General features: G+C 43.7%; 1 protein-coding gene across 4 annotated transcripts in view; it reads left to right on the top strand.

Moving 5' to 3' along the window:
- Window positions 1–15890, top strand: part of CNTN2 (contactin 2) — a 71393-nt gene extending 55503 nt beyond the window's left edge. For 2 of the 4 annotated variants that reach the window (XM_081010037.1, XM_081010038.1), the window contains exons 17-23: window positions 457–527; window positions 1900–2134; window positions 2374–2489; window positions 2751–2937; window positions 4520–4632; window positions 5330–5498; window positions 8609–15890. In XM_081010037.1, coding sequence (XP_080866163.1) covers window positions 457–527; window positions 1900–2134; window positions 2374–2489; window positions 2751–2937; window positions 4520–4632; window positions 5330–5498; window positions 8609–8718 — 1001 coding nt within the window. In that variant the 3' untranslated portion in view covers window positions 8719–15890. Of the gene's footprint in view, window positions 1–456; window positions 528–1899; window positions 2135–2373; window positions 2490–2750; window positions 2938–4519; window positions 4633–5329; window positions 5568–8608 lie in introns of all 4 variants that reach the window. The other 2 variants (XM_081010039.1, XM_081010040.1) reach the window with 2 other exon arrangements.
- The last annotated feature ends 1320 nt before the right edge of the window (window positions 15891–17210 follow it).

Below are 17210 nucleotides of genomic sequence, written 5' to 3'. Positions count from 1 at the left end.
AAGAAGAAGAAGAAATTGTTATTTCACTGCATAGTGCTATCAGAATTCTTATAATGATGGAATGACTCACAGAAATTATTTTGATCCAGTGGTTGTCACAATCAATTGCTGCTTCAGCTTATGAACTTACAAGATACATGACCTTCACGTTTTCATGAGGACTAGAACATCTGATTTTAAAACTCCACAAAGTTTTGTGGTGATTTATTGGGCCTTCTTTTTTAAGTGCATGCATTCTTGGACTTCCTTAGACTTTTCAAAGTGATGTCCTTTACATATGTTTTAAAAATTGACACTCATATTTCACAGGTGGGACAATTTACCTGAATATACCTTCTTTATGATGTAGTTGATTGATTCTAATTATTGAAATGGTGCTTTTCTTTAGTATTGCTTGACTTTTGTTTTCCGATTTAACATGTCATCTTCTGCCTCTCTTTGGGGGGATCACTCCAGCCCCTACTGTTGCACCATCTGGGCTCAATGGAGGAGGAGGAGCACCTGGAGAACTCATCATCAACTGGGCGGTAAGCCAGCCACACAAAAGTGGGCAATTTCATTGCTGACAGCTCTCTGTTTTTCTTTGCATTTCTTCTGGGAGTAGGCAAAATAATCACTGTGTGTTACGTGCAAAAGCATGTTTGTTGTTCAGGAGCACAAACACATGGAAATAGTAGGGGTTGACAATGACTGTAGCTTTCTTTGGTTACAGCTTACCAGAGTTTGTCACAGCATTGGGCAGGAATCCCGACATCAGGCAGTCTACCTGCTGGCTGATGTTGCCGTCCAGTCCATGTTCTAGGGCACATGTGCCACATGTGGCACCTCCACTGCTGGAAGGATCCCACTACCTCCCAGGCCACTTCTGGTGCCAGCTCACCATTTGCCATCCTATTATGCAGATAAAGTAGTTAATAAAGAAGTTCAATTTGCACGTGTTTGTAAAATAAATCTATCAATTGAGAGTAATATAGGCTTTTGTTTTCTGTAAAAAAGATCCCTATTTGATCTATAATAATAGTAGTAGTAGTAGTTAGCTCAGGGCGGCTAACATCATAAAACTAAGACAGTATACAAAGAGCATAAGAACATAAAAACAGGCAATCAATTAATTAAAATACATCTTAAAATTAGTTCAGAGCAAATTAAAATCTGGACAGATGGCAATCCATGGGTAAAATTGAGAGTGGTTAATATTCTCTAGGGCCAACTGTTACCACTGGTCTTATAAAGGACCTGCTAGTGGACTAGGAGGTTTCTTTAATGCTTGTTCTTATACAGAAAGAAAAGAATCAGACTGAACCCCGACCAAAGGCCTGGCAGAACAGCTCCGTCTTGCAGGCCCTGCGGAAAGATGTCAAATCCCACAAATCCTTTAAAGAAGGATCCGGGATTATTTCCATGTGAATAGTACTTTTCTTTTCTTAAAATATTTTTTATTAATTTTCCATTTAAACATATACAGTCACATCATTGTTACCCACTTAACTTATTTGGCTCTTTAGAGCCTACTGACTTCTTTCCCTCCCACTTCTTGGCTTTCAAAAGTAACCTTTATATCACAGCACTTTATATATCTTCCAATTCTAATATAACTCATTACAAAACACCTCAAAATTTAAATTAGAAAAGTAAAAAAATTATCATTACAAGTCTTCAGATAACCTTACTAAGTACTTCTCGTTTCTAAGAAGGATACTTGATTTTAAACTGTGCTACCCGAGTCCAGATTTTACCTCCTTTTTGTTCTCTTACTCGTTTGACCAGCTGGCATGTCACTGTTGTATGCATAAATCTGTATAAAGCATGTCGTGTGAATATGAAATCTGGATCCGGACCAATGTTGTGGAGTCTTTCTGTTTTGTTTCCCCCCTCAACTGGTCCCAACCTGCATTTCAGCCAATGCAACGGGAGTACCAAAATGGAGACGGCTTTGGATATAGGCTCTCTTTTCGCAAAGAAGGCACTCAGGTGTGGAAGACAGCAAGCGTGCCCCATGCGGAATCCCTACATTATGTTTATCGCAATGAGAGCATCGCACCCTATACTCCGTTTGAAGTGAAGATCAAGGCCTTCAACAGGAAGGGGGAGGGGCCAGAGAGCCTGGTGTCCATTGTGCATTCTGCAGAGGAAGGTAGGCTGGGATCATAAGAGTGAATTGCATACTTCCGAGTATTGCTTCGGCTCAGTTCAATTTCCACCTGATGCTTCTCTCAAGAGCACCAGATCAATAGCATTGCAAGAGTTGTTTCCTGCCTTGCCCTTTGACAGGAGGCCAAGTGTCTGGCTCCTGATCTTTGCGCCTTGCAGATATTTCTAGACTTGGATTAGATTTGCCCATAATTCCAAGGTTTTGCTGTTGTATGTCCACAGAACCAAGAGTGGCTCCCTCTAACGTTACTCTCAAGGCAGTGTCGGCCACAGAAGCAGATTTTTCTTGGGATCCCGTGGAGCAACATGAAATGAACGGAGTCCTCTTGGGCTATGAGGTAAGAAGAAAGGGGAAGGAGTGGATCTGGAGCAAGGCTCAGGTTCAGAGACAACCCCACAAAAAGAAGCATTGGACTGGCATGGTGGTATCTCAGCAACTGTTTGCAGAGCCACCTCAGTTCAGTCTGATAACATGACAGAATCTCCTCTTGTGGATAAGCTGATATGGGCTGCTCAGAGGAAATAGTCTTACTGCTGACTTAAAAATAAAACACCTCAGTGTCAAAGGAGCTCAGATTGCCATGTGTCCCTGTCTTCAGATCCGGTACTGGAAACATGGTGACAAAGAGGAGGCTGCTGACAGAGTGAGGACTGCGGGACTTGTCAACTCAGCACGTGTAATAGACCTCCAACCTAACACCAAGTATCGTGTGGCTATCAGGGCTTACAACCGAGCTGGGACTGGGCCAGCCAGTCCTCCCACCAGTTTCATGACTACAAAACCACGTGAGTGAGCATTAGATGAAGCTGCCTTTCTTTTCTGTAAATACTTCAGTCACCTCTGATATGTGTGTCTGTAGCTTACTATGCCTGCTTTTTTTCCTTTTTATTGCTGTGGTTTTTGTGCTTTATAATGTGTGTTGCATCTATGATGGTTTTATTTATTTTAACTTGCAAGCTGCTTTGGGTTTATCTTCTTGTATAGAAAAGCAGCATATACATTATATAGTGTTGGGGGGAGGGGGTTGTCTGTGTGTTGACTAAGGATGTGCCCCAACCACAACATTTGCCTTGTATTCATAGCATTTGAAAGCAGCCTGATCTGTTTCAGATCCCTATCCATCTGATTTGATTTGTGAATTGGGTCCGAATCTGATGTGTTAAGTCCAAAGCTTTGTTTCACCCAATTTAATATCATGAAGAAGCTACAAATGACGTTAACCATTTTCCTCCCTTTTCACATAAGTGGATGAAATTTGCAAGCAAATGAGTCCTTGCAGAGTAAATTTGGGCTGCCAAATTTCCGGTAGATCCATCCCAGAGTGGCTTCCTCTAACATTTGCAATTTGTCATTATTGAATGACACTCAAAATCTGATGCCTTATGCATATGGCACACTGTGCCTTGTGGTAGAACTGGCCCGGAGAGGATTCCCTTTCCAATTACCAGAGTTAGAGCTGGAGTGGGAGGGAAGCAACTTTTTCCTGTATCATCTTTATGGCAATGAAGGCTCAGTGTATTCTGTACATGTACATCAGGGAGGAGAGACATTGGGAGAGAGAAATGGGGATGACTAAGAATTGAGGAGAAAAGAAGAAGGTAAGTAAGAAGGTGGGAGGAGGGCAGAGAGACATAGGGTGGTGCCTTATACTGACTCAGACCACTGGTCCATCTAGTTCAGTATTAGAAAATATCTACACTGACTGGCAGCAGCTCTCCAGGGCTTCAGGCAGGAGTCCCAACCTTACCTGAAGATGCCAGGGGTTGAACTTGGGACCTTCTGCATGCTCTGCTGCTGATCTACAGCCCTTTCCCAAGAGGCTAGAACAGGCATAGGCAGTGGCAGAGTTTCATGCTCCGACACTGGGGGGAGGAGAGCAGACGGGAGTGGGGCATGGCACCCAGAGTGGAGGCATGGCCCCCAGAGCGGGTGGAGGGCACAGCCGCGATGGCACCCCCCTGGGATCGCACTGCCGGGGGCGGTGCATTCCCCCCGCACTCCTCTTCCTCCACCAGTGGGCATAGGCAAACTCCAGCCCTCCAGATGTCTGGGACTACAATTCCCATCATCCCTAGCTAACAGGACCAGTGGTCAGGGATGATGGGAATAGCATTCCCAAACATCTGGAGGGCCAGAGTTTGCCTGTGCCTGGGCTAGAATGACTGAGGAGATGGGAGAAAGTGGAGCACAGGAGGAATGGGTGGGAGAGAACAGGGAATGCTCCCAGATTTGTAGAATGGGTAGCCAGATGGCAGGTGGGAGGAAGGGTTGTGTGGATTGGATTTCATCAGCCAAAGCATTGTCTGTAGGCCTCTATCTTGCTTTCTGTTGCTGTAGTAAAGATCTCTGCCATTTTGTATCCTCTAGCACCAAAAAGGCCACCAAGCAACATTTCCTGGAAGTTTTCCAGCACCAGCATTAGCATCAAGTGGGATCCTGTGGTTGCCAATTCAGATGAGTCTGCTGTCACTGGGTACAAGGTAACTTGTAGAAAGTTCCCCCTCCACCACCGCCCTTGGCTGAAGGATTCTTAACTTCTGAAATGCAGTATAATAAGTCAGTGCAAAGTATACCCCCCTGAGAAATAACACTGGGTGGCAGGGTGGTATTTCATTAATTTACCAAGTGAGCGAGACTCCTCATAAAATAAATGCTCTAGGCATTGCACAAATAAAAAATAAATGAAATAAAAAATAACAGTAAATCCATACTGCAATAAAACCACAATAAACTTAAGAGACAACCGGCATAAAAGTCCAGATACACAACCAGCACAATAAAATGCTGTGTGCAGCACGGAACTAAGGCAACTATCAAATACATACATTAAAAACCACTAAGCTTTCCCGGGGGAATTAAATCCAGATCTTAAAAGGCTGCTCCATTCTTTCTCTGTACTGTGGTTCTGCATCCGTTGGGCAGCTTTCCATTTTCTCTGGGTGTATAGCTGTGACTCTACACATCCTTATCTGTAAGTCCCATCAACATTTGATTTCTAAACAAGGGCTTAACTCCCAAGTAAATTTGCACAAGATCAGGCTCAGGAGCCTTCTGCAAGATATTGGAAAACGCACGTGCCGCCCCTGTGACTACTAGTTCCTTAAAAATAATTGAGGGATGGGAGTGAAGTTGAAGGGGACTCAAGAACAGTAAACTCAACATGTCTCCTCCCAATAGATGCTGTACCAGTCGGACCCGCACTCAGCTCCTGTTCTGTACACAGCCGCCAAAAATTGGATTGAGATCATGGTTCCAGAAGACTCTACTCATGCAGTGGTGCAAATCAGGACGACTGGTCCAGGAGGAGATGGAGTCCCAGCAGAGGTGCGCATCCTGAGAAACAGTGGTGCGTCTGCTCTTCTCTTTTCTCCTTATTCTACATTTATCGTGTAGGCTCAACTTTTCGCCCCAGCAGGCAAGTTGAAAACAGCAGGATCAATTGCCTTTAGTAACGGGCAAGTTTATTCTCCCCTGGCTTTGTTACTTGGTTCTCTGCTTTGGTGTGAAGTGGAAAATTAACAGGGGTAAATGCTGGGGAAATAACAAGATTGAATGCTGTAGTGCTGGATCACATTTCTCCAGTGTGGCGGATGAATAACGACTCTTGTTCCACACTTGAGTTGGGAAGTGTGCCTTGCCTGAACTCCTGTCGAGGGTCCATGGGTATTTAGTCAGAGCGTTTTGATTTGGTAGTGAAATGGGACATGGAACCCATCCCATAAATATTCTAATGCATATTAAAACCCTGGGTTTACCATGAATTGAAATAGGTGATGAGGGGGCAAAGGAGTTCATTTCTGTGCAGACTTGGATTAAATAAAATCTTAACTGGATAAGAATCACAGGGCGACCTTACTCTTGAAGCAAGCGCCATGTGGCTCTGAGGTTCATACTTCCAAGCCAGGGAATAAGAATTTTGATGACAACACTAGAAGTACAGGTTCAGCCACCACTGTGAAATGTGTTTGGAACCTGTGTTTAGGAAGTTGAAGAAGCAATGCAGTAGTGGAGCATGGTGGAGGGTGGGGTAGCACCAGTACTTTGTTTCTTGAAAAGAAAGGTGCCGGTACTCTGGTCAGTTGCCCTGGGTGCAAAATTTCCTCAGGGCCAGGAAAAGCAATTACATGTAGAACAATTCCTTCTTGGGGAAGGAGGCAGAAGGGCTCCAGGATCCTGTCAGAGCCTTGCACCTCCTTCCCCAAGTCCAGGAAGTATTTGCCCAGCTTAGGGAAGGAGATTCAATGCTGTGACAGGGTCCAAGAGCCCTTCTTCCTCCTTCCCAATAAAAGGTGGTGGTACTGTGAGTGTCTGGAGGCGGTTGGAGGATGGATGGCAGCTAACAGATTGAGGCTGAATCCTGACAAGACAGAAGTACTGTTTTTGGGGGACAGGAGGCGGGCAGGTGTGGACGATTCCCTGGTCCTGAATGGGGTAACTGTGCCCCTGAAGGACCAGGTGCGCAGCCTGGGAGTCATTTTGGACTCACAGCTGTCCATGGAGGCACAGGTCAAATCTGTGTCCAGGGCAGCTGTTTACCAGCTCCATCTGGTACGTAGGCTGAGACCCTATCTGCCTGTGGACTGTCTCGCCAGAGTGGTGCATGCTCTGGTTATCTCCCGCTTGGACTACTGCAATGCGCTCTACGTGGGGCTACCTTTGAAGGTGACTCGGAAACTACAACTAATCCAGAATGCGGCAGCTAGACTGGTGACTGGGGGCGGCCGCCGAGACCATATAACACCGGTCTTGAAAGACCTACATTGGCTCCCAGTACGTTTCCGAGCACAATTCAAAGTGTTGGTGCTGACCTTTAAAGCCCTAAATGGCCTCGGTCCAGTATACCTGAAGGAGCGTCTCCACCCCCATCGTTCTGCCCGGACGCTGAGGTCCAGCGCCGAGGGCCTTCTGGCAATTCCCTCATTGCGAGAAGCAAAGCTACAGGGAACCAGGCAGAGGGCCTTCTTGGTAGTGGCGCCCGCCCTGTGGAACGCCCTTCCAGCAGATGTCAAAGCGATAAACAACTACCTGACATTCAGAAGACATCTTAAGGCAGCCCTGTTCAGGGAAGTTTTTAACGTGTGATATTTTAGTGTATTTTTGGTTTCTATGGAAGCCGCCCAGAGTGGCTGGGGAGGCCCCGCCAGATGGGCGGGGTATAAATAATATATTATTATTATTATTATTATTATTATTATTATTATTATTATTACTGTGTACCATTGCATACCACCAGGAAAAACTCAAGTTTAGTTGTCTCAAATTCATTTTGAAGAGGTAAGCAAACTCCTAAGAAATCCAGTTATAGTGGCTGACATATGCACACAGAAGCAGGACTGTTACATCAGCTGCACACTTAAAAATGTCTCTGGAACAAAGTCAGAAAATAATCATGCCAGTGTTTGGTTTGGTTAAAAACACACACACAAAAAAAACCTTGGGGAAGAACAGAGTGAAACAGTAGTTCTTCATCAGTAAATCAATAATATTGAGAAATGTATTGCAACGCAAGCAGTTGAGTGATCAATTAAGCAATGCACTAATTGAATGACTAGATCAACAAAGCTCTGTGTGCAAATACATTCCACTATAAATGGCTTGTATTTTAGAATACTTCTCTCCTGGCTGGCCTTGTTTCACTTATGTAAGTAAAAGTTGGGCATCCTTCAACTAGCCTATCTTACCATGAGCACTTCTCTTATGTAAAAGGGAGAGAAAGATCTGTAGTGGGAGATGGACTGAGAAGGATAAACTGGGAGTCAAGGGCAAACTGAGAAATATCTGCACAGCCTTCATGTAACAGGAGGAGCTGGGAATTTAATGGGTGGAATAGGGAGGGAATCTGGGAACTGCAGGTGATTGAAGCACCCTTGACATGTCTCTAGGTACATAAACATTCACACAATAGGCTTCCACCATTTCAAAAATGTTTTGCCATCAGTGGGGTGTTTTGAATAGGCCTGGATTCTCAGCTATATTGTCATGGCCCCAGCAGCCAATCCAAAGCCATAACAGGGACAGTTAAAGCACAAACCACATGAGCCTCTTTTAGAAGCATGGCTGGTACTCCACATATTCAGTCATCACATGAGAGGTGGCGGCAGGTATGTGCATGCAAGCATAGGCAAGCTCCACACATACGTCAGAATGCACATAGGGTGGGGCATTCATTGAACACACAGACCCCAAGCCATGCTTCAGAAATATATCATGCATAGCATTGATCTCCAGGCCCCCAGAATCTGCCCCCACTGGTTCTGGAATCTAGAGTTTGCTCCAGTACTAGAACAATGCTGACTTGCTGAGCCAGTGCTTCGCCTTCCCCTTCCCCTGGAGCATAGCATACAATGGAAAACGCAGAACAAACACTTAAGGAATTCTGAAGCTTCTGCTTGTTCAAAACAAAGGGCCTTTTTACTTGTGTTTTTGCAACTCAACAGCATTGTTTCTTTCTTACAGGGACCAGTATGATGGTGCAAAATTCTGCTGACCGTCCAGTGGCAAATACAGTGGTTGCTCTGATGTACTCACTAATTCTGTCTGCACTAATGGGTTGCTTGGAGCTCTGATAACCAGCCCCTGTTAAAGAGAGATGTTGGATTCCTCCTCATCAAGCCAGAGAGCAAATCAACAACTGACCATTGGGAGTGCAAATTTCTACTACAACTAGTAGTAGAAAAGAACTCAAGAGAAAATATATATATATACTCTTTTCTTCCTTTTTCTTTTTTTAGAAAATAGAATATTTCATACAAGACGCGAGTCTTTAATCAGTCAGTGGTTTTTTTTAACTGAAGAAACAAAAGGATGAATTTCATATGAATTCTGGAAACTGGCTGTCTCATATTACTGTATTCAGTAGATTCTTCTGCCTTACAAAGCCATGTACAGAAGGAAACAGACTCTTAAAACTCAATCTTGAACCTTGTTTTCTTTCTTTCTTTTTTTAAATTGCAGAATAAACGCAGTATCTTTTGAGGAGAGGTTTTCAAAGAGACGAGCATGCTCTGTATCATTCCAGCCAGTATTGAACTGACGACTCTTGGGTTCAAAGATGAAGGAGAACTCACTGAGTGGCAGCATTAGTCTAATCACTGCCTTTCATGGCAACCAACTGAAGTGGAGAAAGCTAATGGTGATGGACAAGCATTTCCCACCCCAGACTTTAGAAGAAGCAAGCAGAGCTTTGTGAATGGGTTGCCAAAAGTAGAAAATTGAGGCTCTCACGGGTGGAACCAAAAACATTAAGTTGCCTTGCCATGTGGCTTCCACCCAGTATGTGCTGCTTGTAATCTTCGGTGCTTTGCCACACTTGGCGCAACACACATGCATTTACCAGTTCTTGCATTTTCCTTTGGTTTTCTTTCCTTCTCCTCCCCCTGCCCCACTCCACTAGGTGTTCTGAAGAGAAAGAGATACCAGAGGAGCTTTTATGTCAGGAGGGAAAGGTTCAGGGTCTGTCTAAAAGGACGTTTGAATGCGGTAGACTGGAGGTGGTTACTGCAGAAGCCTCTTTCCACTTTTACATAGTAATATCATCTGTCCAAACTTCCATTAACCTGCCTTGGACCTGAGAGCAAATTCAATCTATTAAGTTGTCTTGCCTTTCCACCTGTAGGAAAGTTCTCAGGTCATGTGTGGTTGCCAAACCAATAAATATTTGGAAATGTTATGCCTCTCAATGCCTACTGATCACTGTCAGAACTAAATAGTAGATCAATCGAGCGCCTGAACTGAGACATAAGAATGCTGACAGACACCTTTTGTTTCTCCGAACATTCTTCAGTGATTTAATGTTTGTTCTTATCTGGTTGATCTCTCTTAGTGTGCTTTACATCTTTCGTAGACTAAGGAAGGGGGAAAAACTTCAGCTCCCCAAACAGCTTGTAAGAACGAACCAATAAGATTAGTGTAGGAATCCTGTTACGCACTATAAAACACCCTCGTACTTTCCTGAACTCAGAAAATAGGACAGATGCTTACTGGGGCTACCCAGCCAGATGGGAAGGGAAACGTTTAAGGTGCAGGAGTTGCTTCTTTTAGTGATTGGACAACTTCTTCAGATCTTAAACATACAGAAATGGCTTGATTATGGTGTTTTCCCCCTTGGTGATGGTGTTCTTCATATTTCACAGTGTTGAACGAATGTGGGTAGCAACCCCTGTAGCTACTCGGTTGGCTGGAGAGGTGGTGATCAACTCTGGCAGTGTCTCCCCAAGTCATTATCAGCTCTAATAAGGGGGTAAATATAGGTACTTCACTCACCTTCAAAGGAGAAAGCTAGAGAAAGAAAACGTTCGTTACAAGTCTATTTTATTGTGTCTGCTCCAGTCCTAAGGTACCTACATAGAATGTGAATTGTCCTCCATAATTTACATCCTTTTTAGAAATGTTAGTCTTAAATTATCTGCTAGCTTCCCCTTTTGATGGAAGCTCTTCTGTTGTTCCAATGCAAGTTATAGCTATGATTTGTATATTTTATGTGAATTTTAGAGTTCTTGCTCTATTTTTATTGAAGGCTTGGTATATTTCTTGTTTGGGGTAGATTGGTTGACATTAAGAGGTTTTGTTGGCATTAAGGGAATCTCTCCAACTTATGAAGCAAAGTTTGTTCCCAAATTGTTTGTAACTAGATACTGGGAAATGAACCAGGGACCTACTTCATGTGGTCTACCATTGAACTGTGGCTACTCAAGATATGTCACTTGTAGTTACTCAGAAGCATCAGGTGTGAGTTATCTCTGCATGACACATTATGGTATACTAAGCTTAAATTAAGCTAGAACTTGGACCAGGAACCTATCAAGTGATCAAACCAAGTTGCCTTTGAAAATGTGCAGCATACCTTAACCTCTCCTCTAGATAGCCATGGAATGGAATCTGATTAGAGGGTGTGGGTTCCAGGCAAGTTTGAGTTCCACCATTTTGCTCTTCCAGAAATTAAATACTGGTGGCAGCGTTCAGAGTATCTTTGGTTCTCCAGATGCTGCTGGACTACCATCATCCCTGACCATTGGCCATGCTGATTACTGATGATGGGAGTTGAAGTTCATCAACATCTGGAGGGCCACAGGTTCACCATACCTGTCCTCAACAGTGAGAGGTAATATAACATGGGATGGAAAAGGAAGTGCTCACCCAGCATGCCGAGTTCTCCTGACAACCTGGGCAGGGAGGGCCAAGTGATGACGGCTGGGTGTTTGAAAAACTGAGCCTTGATATTTTGATGCTTAAACAAGATGCAAACTGAAAAGTACGCAGAAACCTGTTTTCCAGTGGTCTTGTATCACCCCTTCAACATAGTCTGCTCTACTTTGGTAATGTGGAAAACCTAAAAACTGTAGAGTAACTTTACTAGCATTGTGTATAAGTGCGATGCCAATAGTTTTACATTTGCATTCTATTAAAAACGGCCACTGGCGGGATACATCTTGTTGCTCTGCTCATCTCTGTTGAGTTTGATGGGGTGTAGCCTTGTCTCTTTTCAAGGGTATGAAAAGGCCTTTTTTCTTCACTAAGGTCTATGAATCCAGTCAGGGCCTAGGCCCTACCTCCTTGGCCAAGGAGTTCCACCTTCGTGTTAAGCTAGTTGTATCTCATTCCTCTTCTGCTCTTTCCCAGGGACACCCTTGGTTGTTCTCTCCTCCATCTAAGGGGTAGGTGGGTGCCAAACCAAGCTGCCTTCTTAAAAAACAAACAAAAAATCTTTATCCTGACAGAAGAAAGTGTTGAAGGTATCCTCAGCTTGCACTGGACTGTTGGAAGTGGGGATGAAAGAGCATATTTTTAAGCAGACTGACCTTATTTGCATCTCCCAGGCTAATATATGCCTAATACGTGGATTGGACCATAGTTGACCTTCGATTTTGCACTTCTTGGCCCAAAATACATACCAAAATGTGTAAAAATAATAATAAGTGTTTTTTAAGGTTAAAGTAGATTTAGAAATGCACACATGGATATGAAATACACATTTAAATATGATTTTTGTAATAAAAATACATATTTAAATGATATTTAAATATGAATTTCTGTATTGATTTTTAATAAATTGCAGATTGATAAAGCAGGAAGTGATAGATTTGTGAACGAACATGTGAGAAACTGACAGAGACTGGAAATAGACAGATCTGCCTATCTCTAGCTGGAAGCTATTTCTTTGGGAGCTAACACAGCGTTGTGATTGGCTAAGAGACATGACCTGTAAACCAAGAGTTGCTTGATTCACAGCTTGCCTCTGCCATGGATGCAGTAGGTGGCCTTAGACAAGCCGCTATCACTCAACCTCAGTGCCTCATCTGTAATAGGGGATGTGATAATAATACTGATTTGCCTTTCAGGATGATTTGTAAGGATCTCTGAGATCATGTACGAGGAGCACTTTGAGGACTCCAAATTGCTACGAAAATGTTATTGTACTTTTCAGTTGCATATATTGTTTTGTTGCAGTTCTTCTCTCCTGTTGACCTGAAGGAGTATTTTGACAGCAGTGCGCAAACTCAAGTCAGGGTGTATAGAAAAGCAAGCGGGATATTTTGTTCCACACAGGCAAAAAGGGAGAGGCAGACCATGTCCCCTGCGTGGGCCATATAAGAGTGTTTCGTGCCCTTATCTAAAAGCATGCAAGGTAGGCATTTGTGCAGTGCATCAGTGTGTTTTGGTAGGCTGTATTTTAGAATGAGGGAATTTCTCCAGAGAAGCAAAAAAAGACATCCTTGTTGTATTCTAGCATGCAATCTAGAATACTTCCAATTCCGCTCGGCTTCAAACGAGGCTGAACCCTGTGGAGAACTTCATGCCTATAGCTGTGCTAATGAAACAGTTTGTTATAGTTTATGTAATGTGCATAGAATGGGATAGAACTGGGCATGCCAGAGACACTTTGCAAATGTTAACATTTCCTTGGGCTCAGGTGGGGCTCAGGGCAGGTATCTTCATGCTGAACTGCATCCCTGGCATATTACTGGCAAAATTCACCTGTGACACATTGATTGGAAAGGATACCAGTTGACTTTTTTCCATGAGTGTCACTGTAGACTTCAGACTTGCTGTTTAAAATAAAGCAGTGTTTTAAAATATAAAAGTGAGACACGATTAGGATGTATGATAAATAGCCCTGTGAAATTACGTGTGTATGTATGTATGTATATTTATATGTGCATTTGTTTTTGAATTTGTGTTATTTCTTCTCATGCATTGAAATATATTCTTTTTGTTACATTTACATTCATACTCCAACTTACCCTGTATAAATAAAACTGCAGTACACATTCAGGTTTTATACTGTATCAGTGTTTTCAGGCAAGCGAACAGTAGAGAGGCATCTACTGATAGCTGTCTTGAGGACTTGCAGTAGATTGGGACACGGGTGGAGCTGTGGTCTAAACCACTGAGCCTCTTGGGCTTGCCGATTGGAAGGTCGGCGGTTCGAATCCCCGTGGCGGGGTGAGCTCCCATTGCTCTGCTTCTGCCAGCCTAGCAGTTCAAAAGCACGCCAGTGCAAGTAGATAAATAGGTACCGCTGCAGTGGGAAGGTAAACGGCATTTTTGTGTGCTCTGGTTCCCGTCAGTGTTCTGTTGCGCCAGAAGCTGATTAGTTATGCTGGCCACATGACCGGGAAAACTGTCTGTGGATAAACGCCAGCTCCCTCAGCCTGAAAGCGAGATTAGCAATGCAACCCCAGTTGCCTTTGACTGGACTTAACCATCCAGGGGTCTTTTACCTTTACCTAGATTGGCAAAGATTTCTGGGTCCCAGAGAGCTGGGGGTAAACATAGTGGCTAAAGGGACCTATGAAGTCCATGGTTTGAATCAAATCTCTGTCATTAACTCATTGTGTTGTCTTAGGTGGTCTACTCTCAGTCTATACCTGCAATAATGCTGGCTTACTTTACAGTGTTAGTGAAAAGACTGAAGCTAGATCAGGGGTTCCCCAAACTGTCATCTATGAGCTTGTATTCAGGTGTGGATTTGTGGGTTTTCGTATTGCTGCTTTCATTTTAATATATTTTACTTTATTCAGTCCTGAAGCTCCTATCTGGTACATATCTGCCTCCGAGCAAATTTGCGTAGCAATACGCTTCAAGTGTATGTCCTTTGCTCCTTTCCCTCCCAATCCAAAAAGTGGATACTGCAAAACTGAAGCCTGCCCACCCTTAAGCATTTTCCCATGACATTGACAAATCTGCACTCTGGACCTACAGAGGTTTTCCCCGTGCAGCTTGGCATCACTAGTAATGCCAAGGATTGTTCCAGCGGTGGGAAGGCTGTGGCCCTCTTGGTGTTATTAGACTCCAACTCCCAGCATGGTCAATAATCGGGTATGATGGGAGGTATAGTCCAACAATATCTAAAAAGCCATGGGTTCCCCATCCCTACTTTCATCAGAGAGAAGCAAGTGCCCACCTTAGGCTCAGTGCCCCTCCTGCCAGTCACCTAGTGGGAGATCAGTGCTGGTCACATTGTGGGTGTGCAGGGAACAGCTTCCTGAATGCTGCCGCAGTTCTGTATCCTCCTCTTGCAGTTGAGATTCCCTGGATCAGGGCTGTTAGGAACTGACTACCAGAATACAATACAACTTTCCCCTTTATATATATCCCCAAGATATATATAAATATACATACATATTTTCCCCATTATAGCTGTGTCCATTACACAGCATGGTTTGATTAGTTTGACTGCTAAATACAATAATTCACTAAGGCATGATCCACACTGTTTGTCATTTTCATTTTTTTTATCCACACTTAGACCGGCATTTTTATTTTTCACAAATAACGTGTTTTGCCTGCCTGCCTTTCACTGCTTTCATCCACTGATGGTAGTAAGGTTTTCTCCATCTGATTTGAGCGTGAAGGTCAAGCAAGGTCAAGGATGTCATTGGTGTGTTCTGTGGTATGCATGGTATGGTTTTGTTTGGAAGGATTCCTGCTTTCTTTGTTTTGAAGCAACCCAGTGGCCTAAGGTAACTGCAACAGCATGTGGTCATTCACCTGTTCCAAAGACCATGTATGGAAAGGGAAGGATGTGCCCATTCCAGGTAACACGGCCATTAACTTAACACAAGCTGAATGTAGTCTGTGGCCTCCTAGCATTCTCCAGGTGTTTTGGACTACAACTCCTGTCATTTCTAATCACTGGCCAGGCTTGCTAGGGATGATGGGAGCTGGAGTCTAACAACATCTGGCAGGCACCTTGTTGGCCACCCCTACTCTATAGATTGTAGTGGAGCTCACCAAAGCCACATCGCAATGACACAACTGATGTGGACTCCCAAGCTTTTGATACTGACCACAGCAGGAGCAGCCCATGTGGTGGCCTCAAGGTGTGGACTGCTGCCCTCAGCAAACCCAACCAGCACTGCCAATGGCCCTGGGTGATTGATGAGAGTTGCAGTTCACAGCATCAAGTGAGGGGACCACATTGGCCACCCATGGAAGACATTTTTCTTCTGGCTTTGCCTAATCACTAATCTGGGGTCTGGCTTCCTCGCACTTAACTTGAAAACCTTACACTATCTTCAAGAACTCTCCTTTGCCTCTTCTATTCCAGTTTCATTGTACAGGAAATGGGGGTGGCGCAAGTACATTCTCAGTAATTTTGTTGTACACTATTTTTTTAAAGAAATGAATAGAACAACTAAAAAAAAGCCCCCAAGCATTGTAAACAGATTATGATTAATGTTACTTATTGACTACAGTAGCACGCAGTTCTTAAATAAAGATCTTCAAAAAGACTTCAGTGAACATCTCCATTGTGACTTATTTCCAAACGTGTATTTCTTCCAACCAGAAGTTGGGAATGATTTGAGCAAGAGGTTGGAAGTGTGAGCCAGAAAAAATAAAGACAGTGCTGATATCCCCACTAGCTGGACAAAGGAAGGCAATCAGGGTAAGAGTGGGGGTGGGGTCTTTGTTAAGCTGAAACATAGCCACCACCCACCCTGGCAAATATACCATCCTGTATTGAAATGTTGGGGAAATCTCTGAGATGGCAACCATGGGAAATTGTGCAAATGCATAGATATACTGTGCAATTTTTTTTCAGGGGGTGCAGTACTCCCCTAAATTTCGATTATGCCTTCAGGGGTGGAAAGGCGGTTCAAATTGTCTGAACTATGCTGGGAGGGATGGAAGGAGAAGTTTGGTTGGGATTTTAATGCAAACCTACCTGATTCACACTTCCCAAAACATCCAAACAAAAGCACAGCTCCTCTGAAATTTGGACTTCTCTGAATTTTGTGTTGGGAGTTTTCCAACCAAATAACGTGTGCAAAAACGTGTGTACAGGAGAACCTGTGTATAGAAACACATTAGCTTAGTGAAAAATAACATTCAATGCATGCTATTAGGGAAATTTGTTAGCAAATATGTGTCTATCGTGAGAAATTTGCATGGGAACCATATAGAATTTTCATGAGAAATTAAAAAAAAACCTGCAAGCTAATGCCGAAATGTATTGGGAGCCAATAAGAAGAAAACATTAGGTTTTTCCCTTTTAAGGTGTCATCGTCTGCATGTCTGGACCACTTAGCTCCCTGTCACACTGAGGCCCACTTGTCATAGAAAGAACCTGTCATGAATTTGGCCAAGGAACCCACCTTACAGGAAAGGAACATCCATCAAATTCTCAGATATTATTCCCAAGAGAATGTCAACTGCTCACCCACCAAGGCAGTAGTGTAGCTCAGGCAAAGCATGTACTCTTACCACAGAACCCACTAGCTGTAACAGATTCTCAGATTTTGCACTACCTTTCAGAGGTTTTGGCTTCAAACCAGCGGTTGGGCACCTCAGACTTGAAGGCCATGTGTGGCTCTCTATCTAGGCCACGCCCCTTGGCAGGCCCCCTCCCCAGTATCCTCCTCGAGTGCTTATTCCTGCATGGCATATGTCCATGAACTCTGATACCTCTTGCATCATGGAGAGGTTGGTTTGTTATGTGGGCAAGTGTAGAAACCTCTGGCTTTCTCGTAGCTGGAATGCAGCCTACTGGAAGAGTCTCATTCTTTGTCCTACCCACTTTTCCCTCTGGCCCCACCCACTATCGTTATGTGGCCCC

The sequence above is a fragment of the Podarcis pityusensis genome (assembly GCF_964106645.2).
Source record: "Podarcis pityusensis genome assembly, chromosome: 6".
In the NCBI taxonomy this organism is placed as follows: domain Eukaryota; kingdom Metazoa; phylum Chordata; class Lepidosauria; order Squamata; family Lacertidae; genus Podarcis; species Podarcis pityusensis.
Note: the sequence above shows the minus strand (reverse complement) of the source record. Positions and strands in the feature narration are given on the sequence as shown.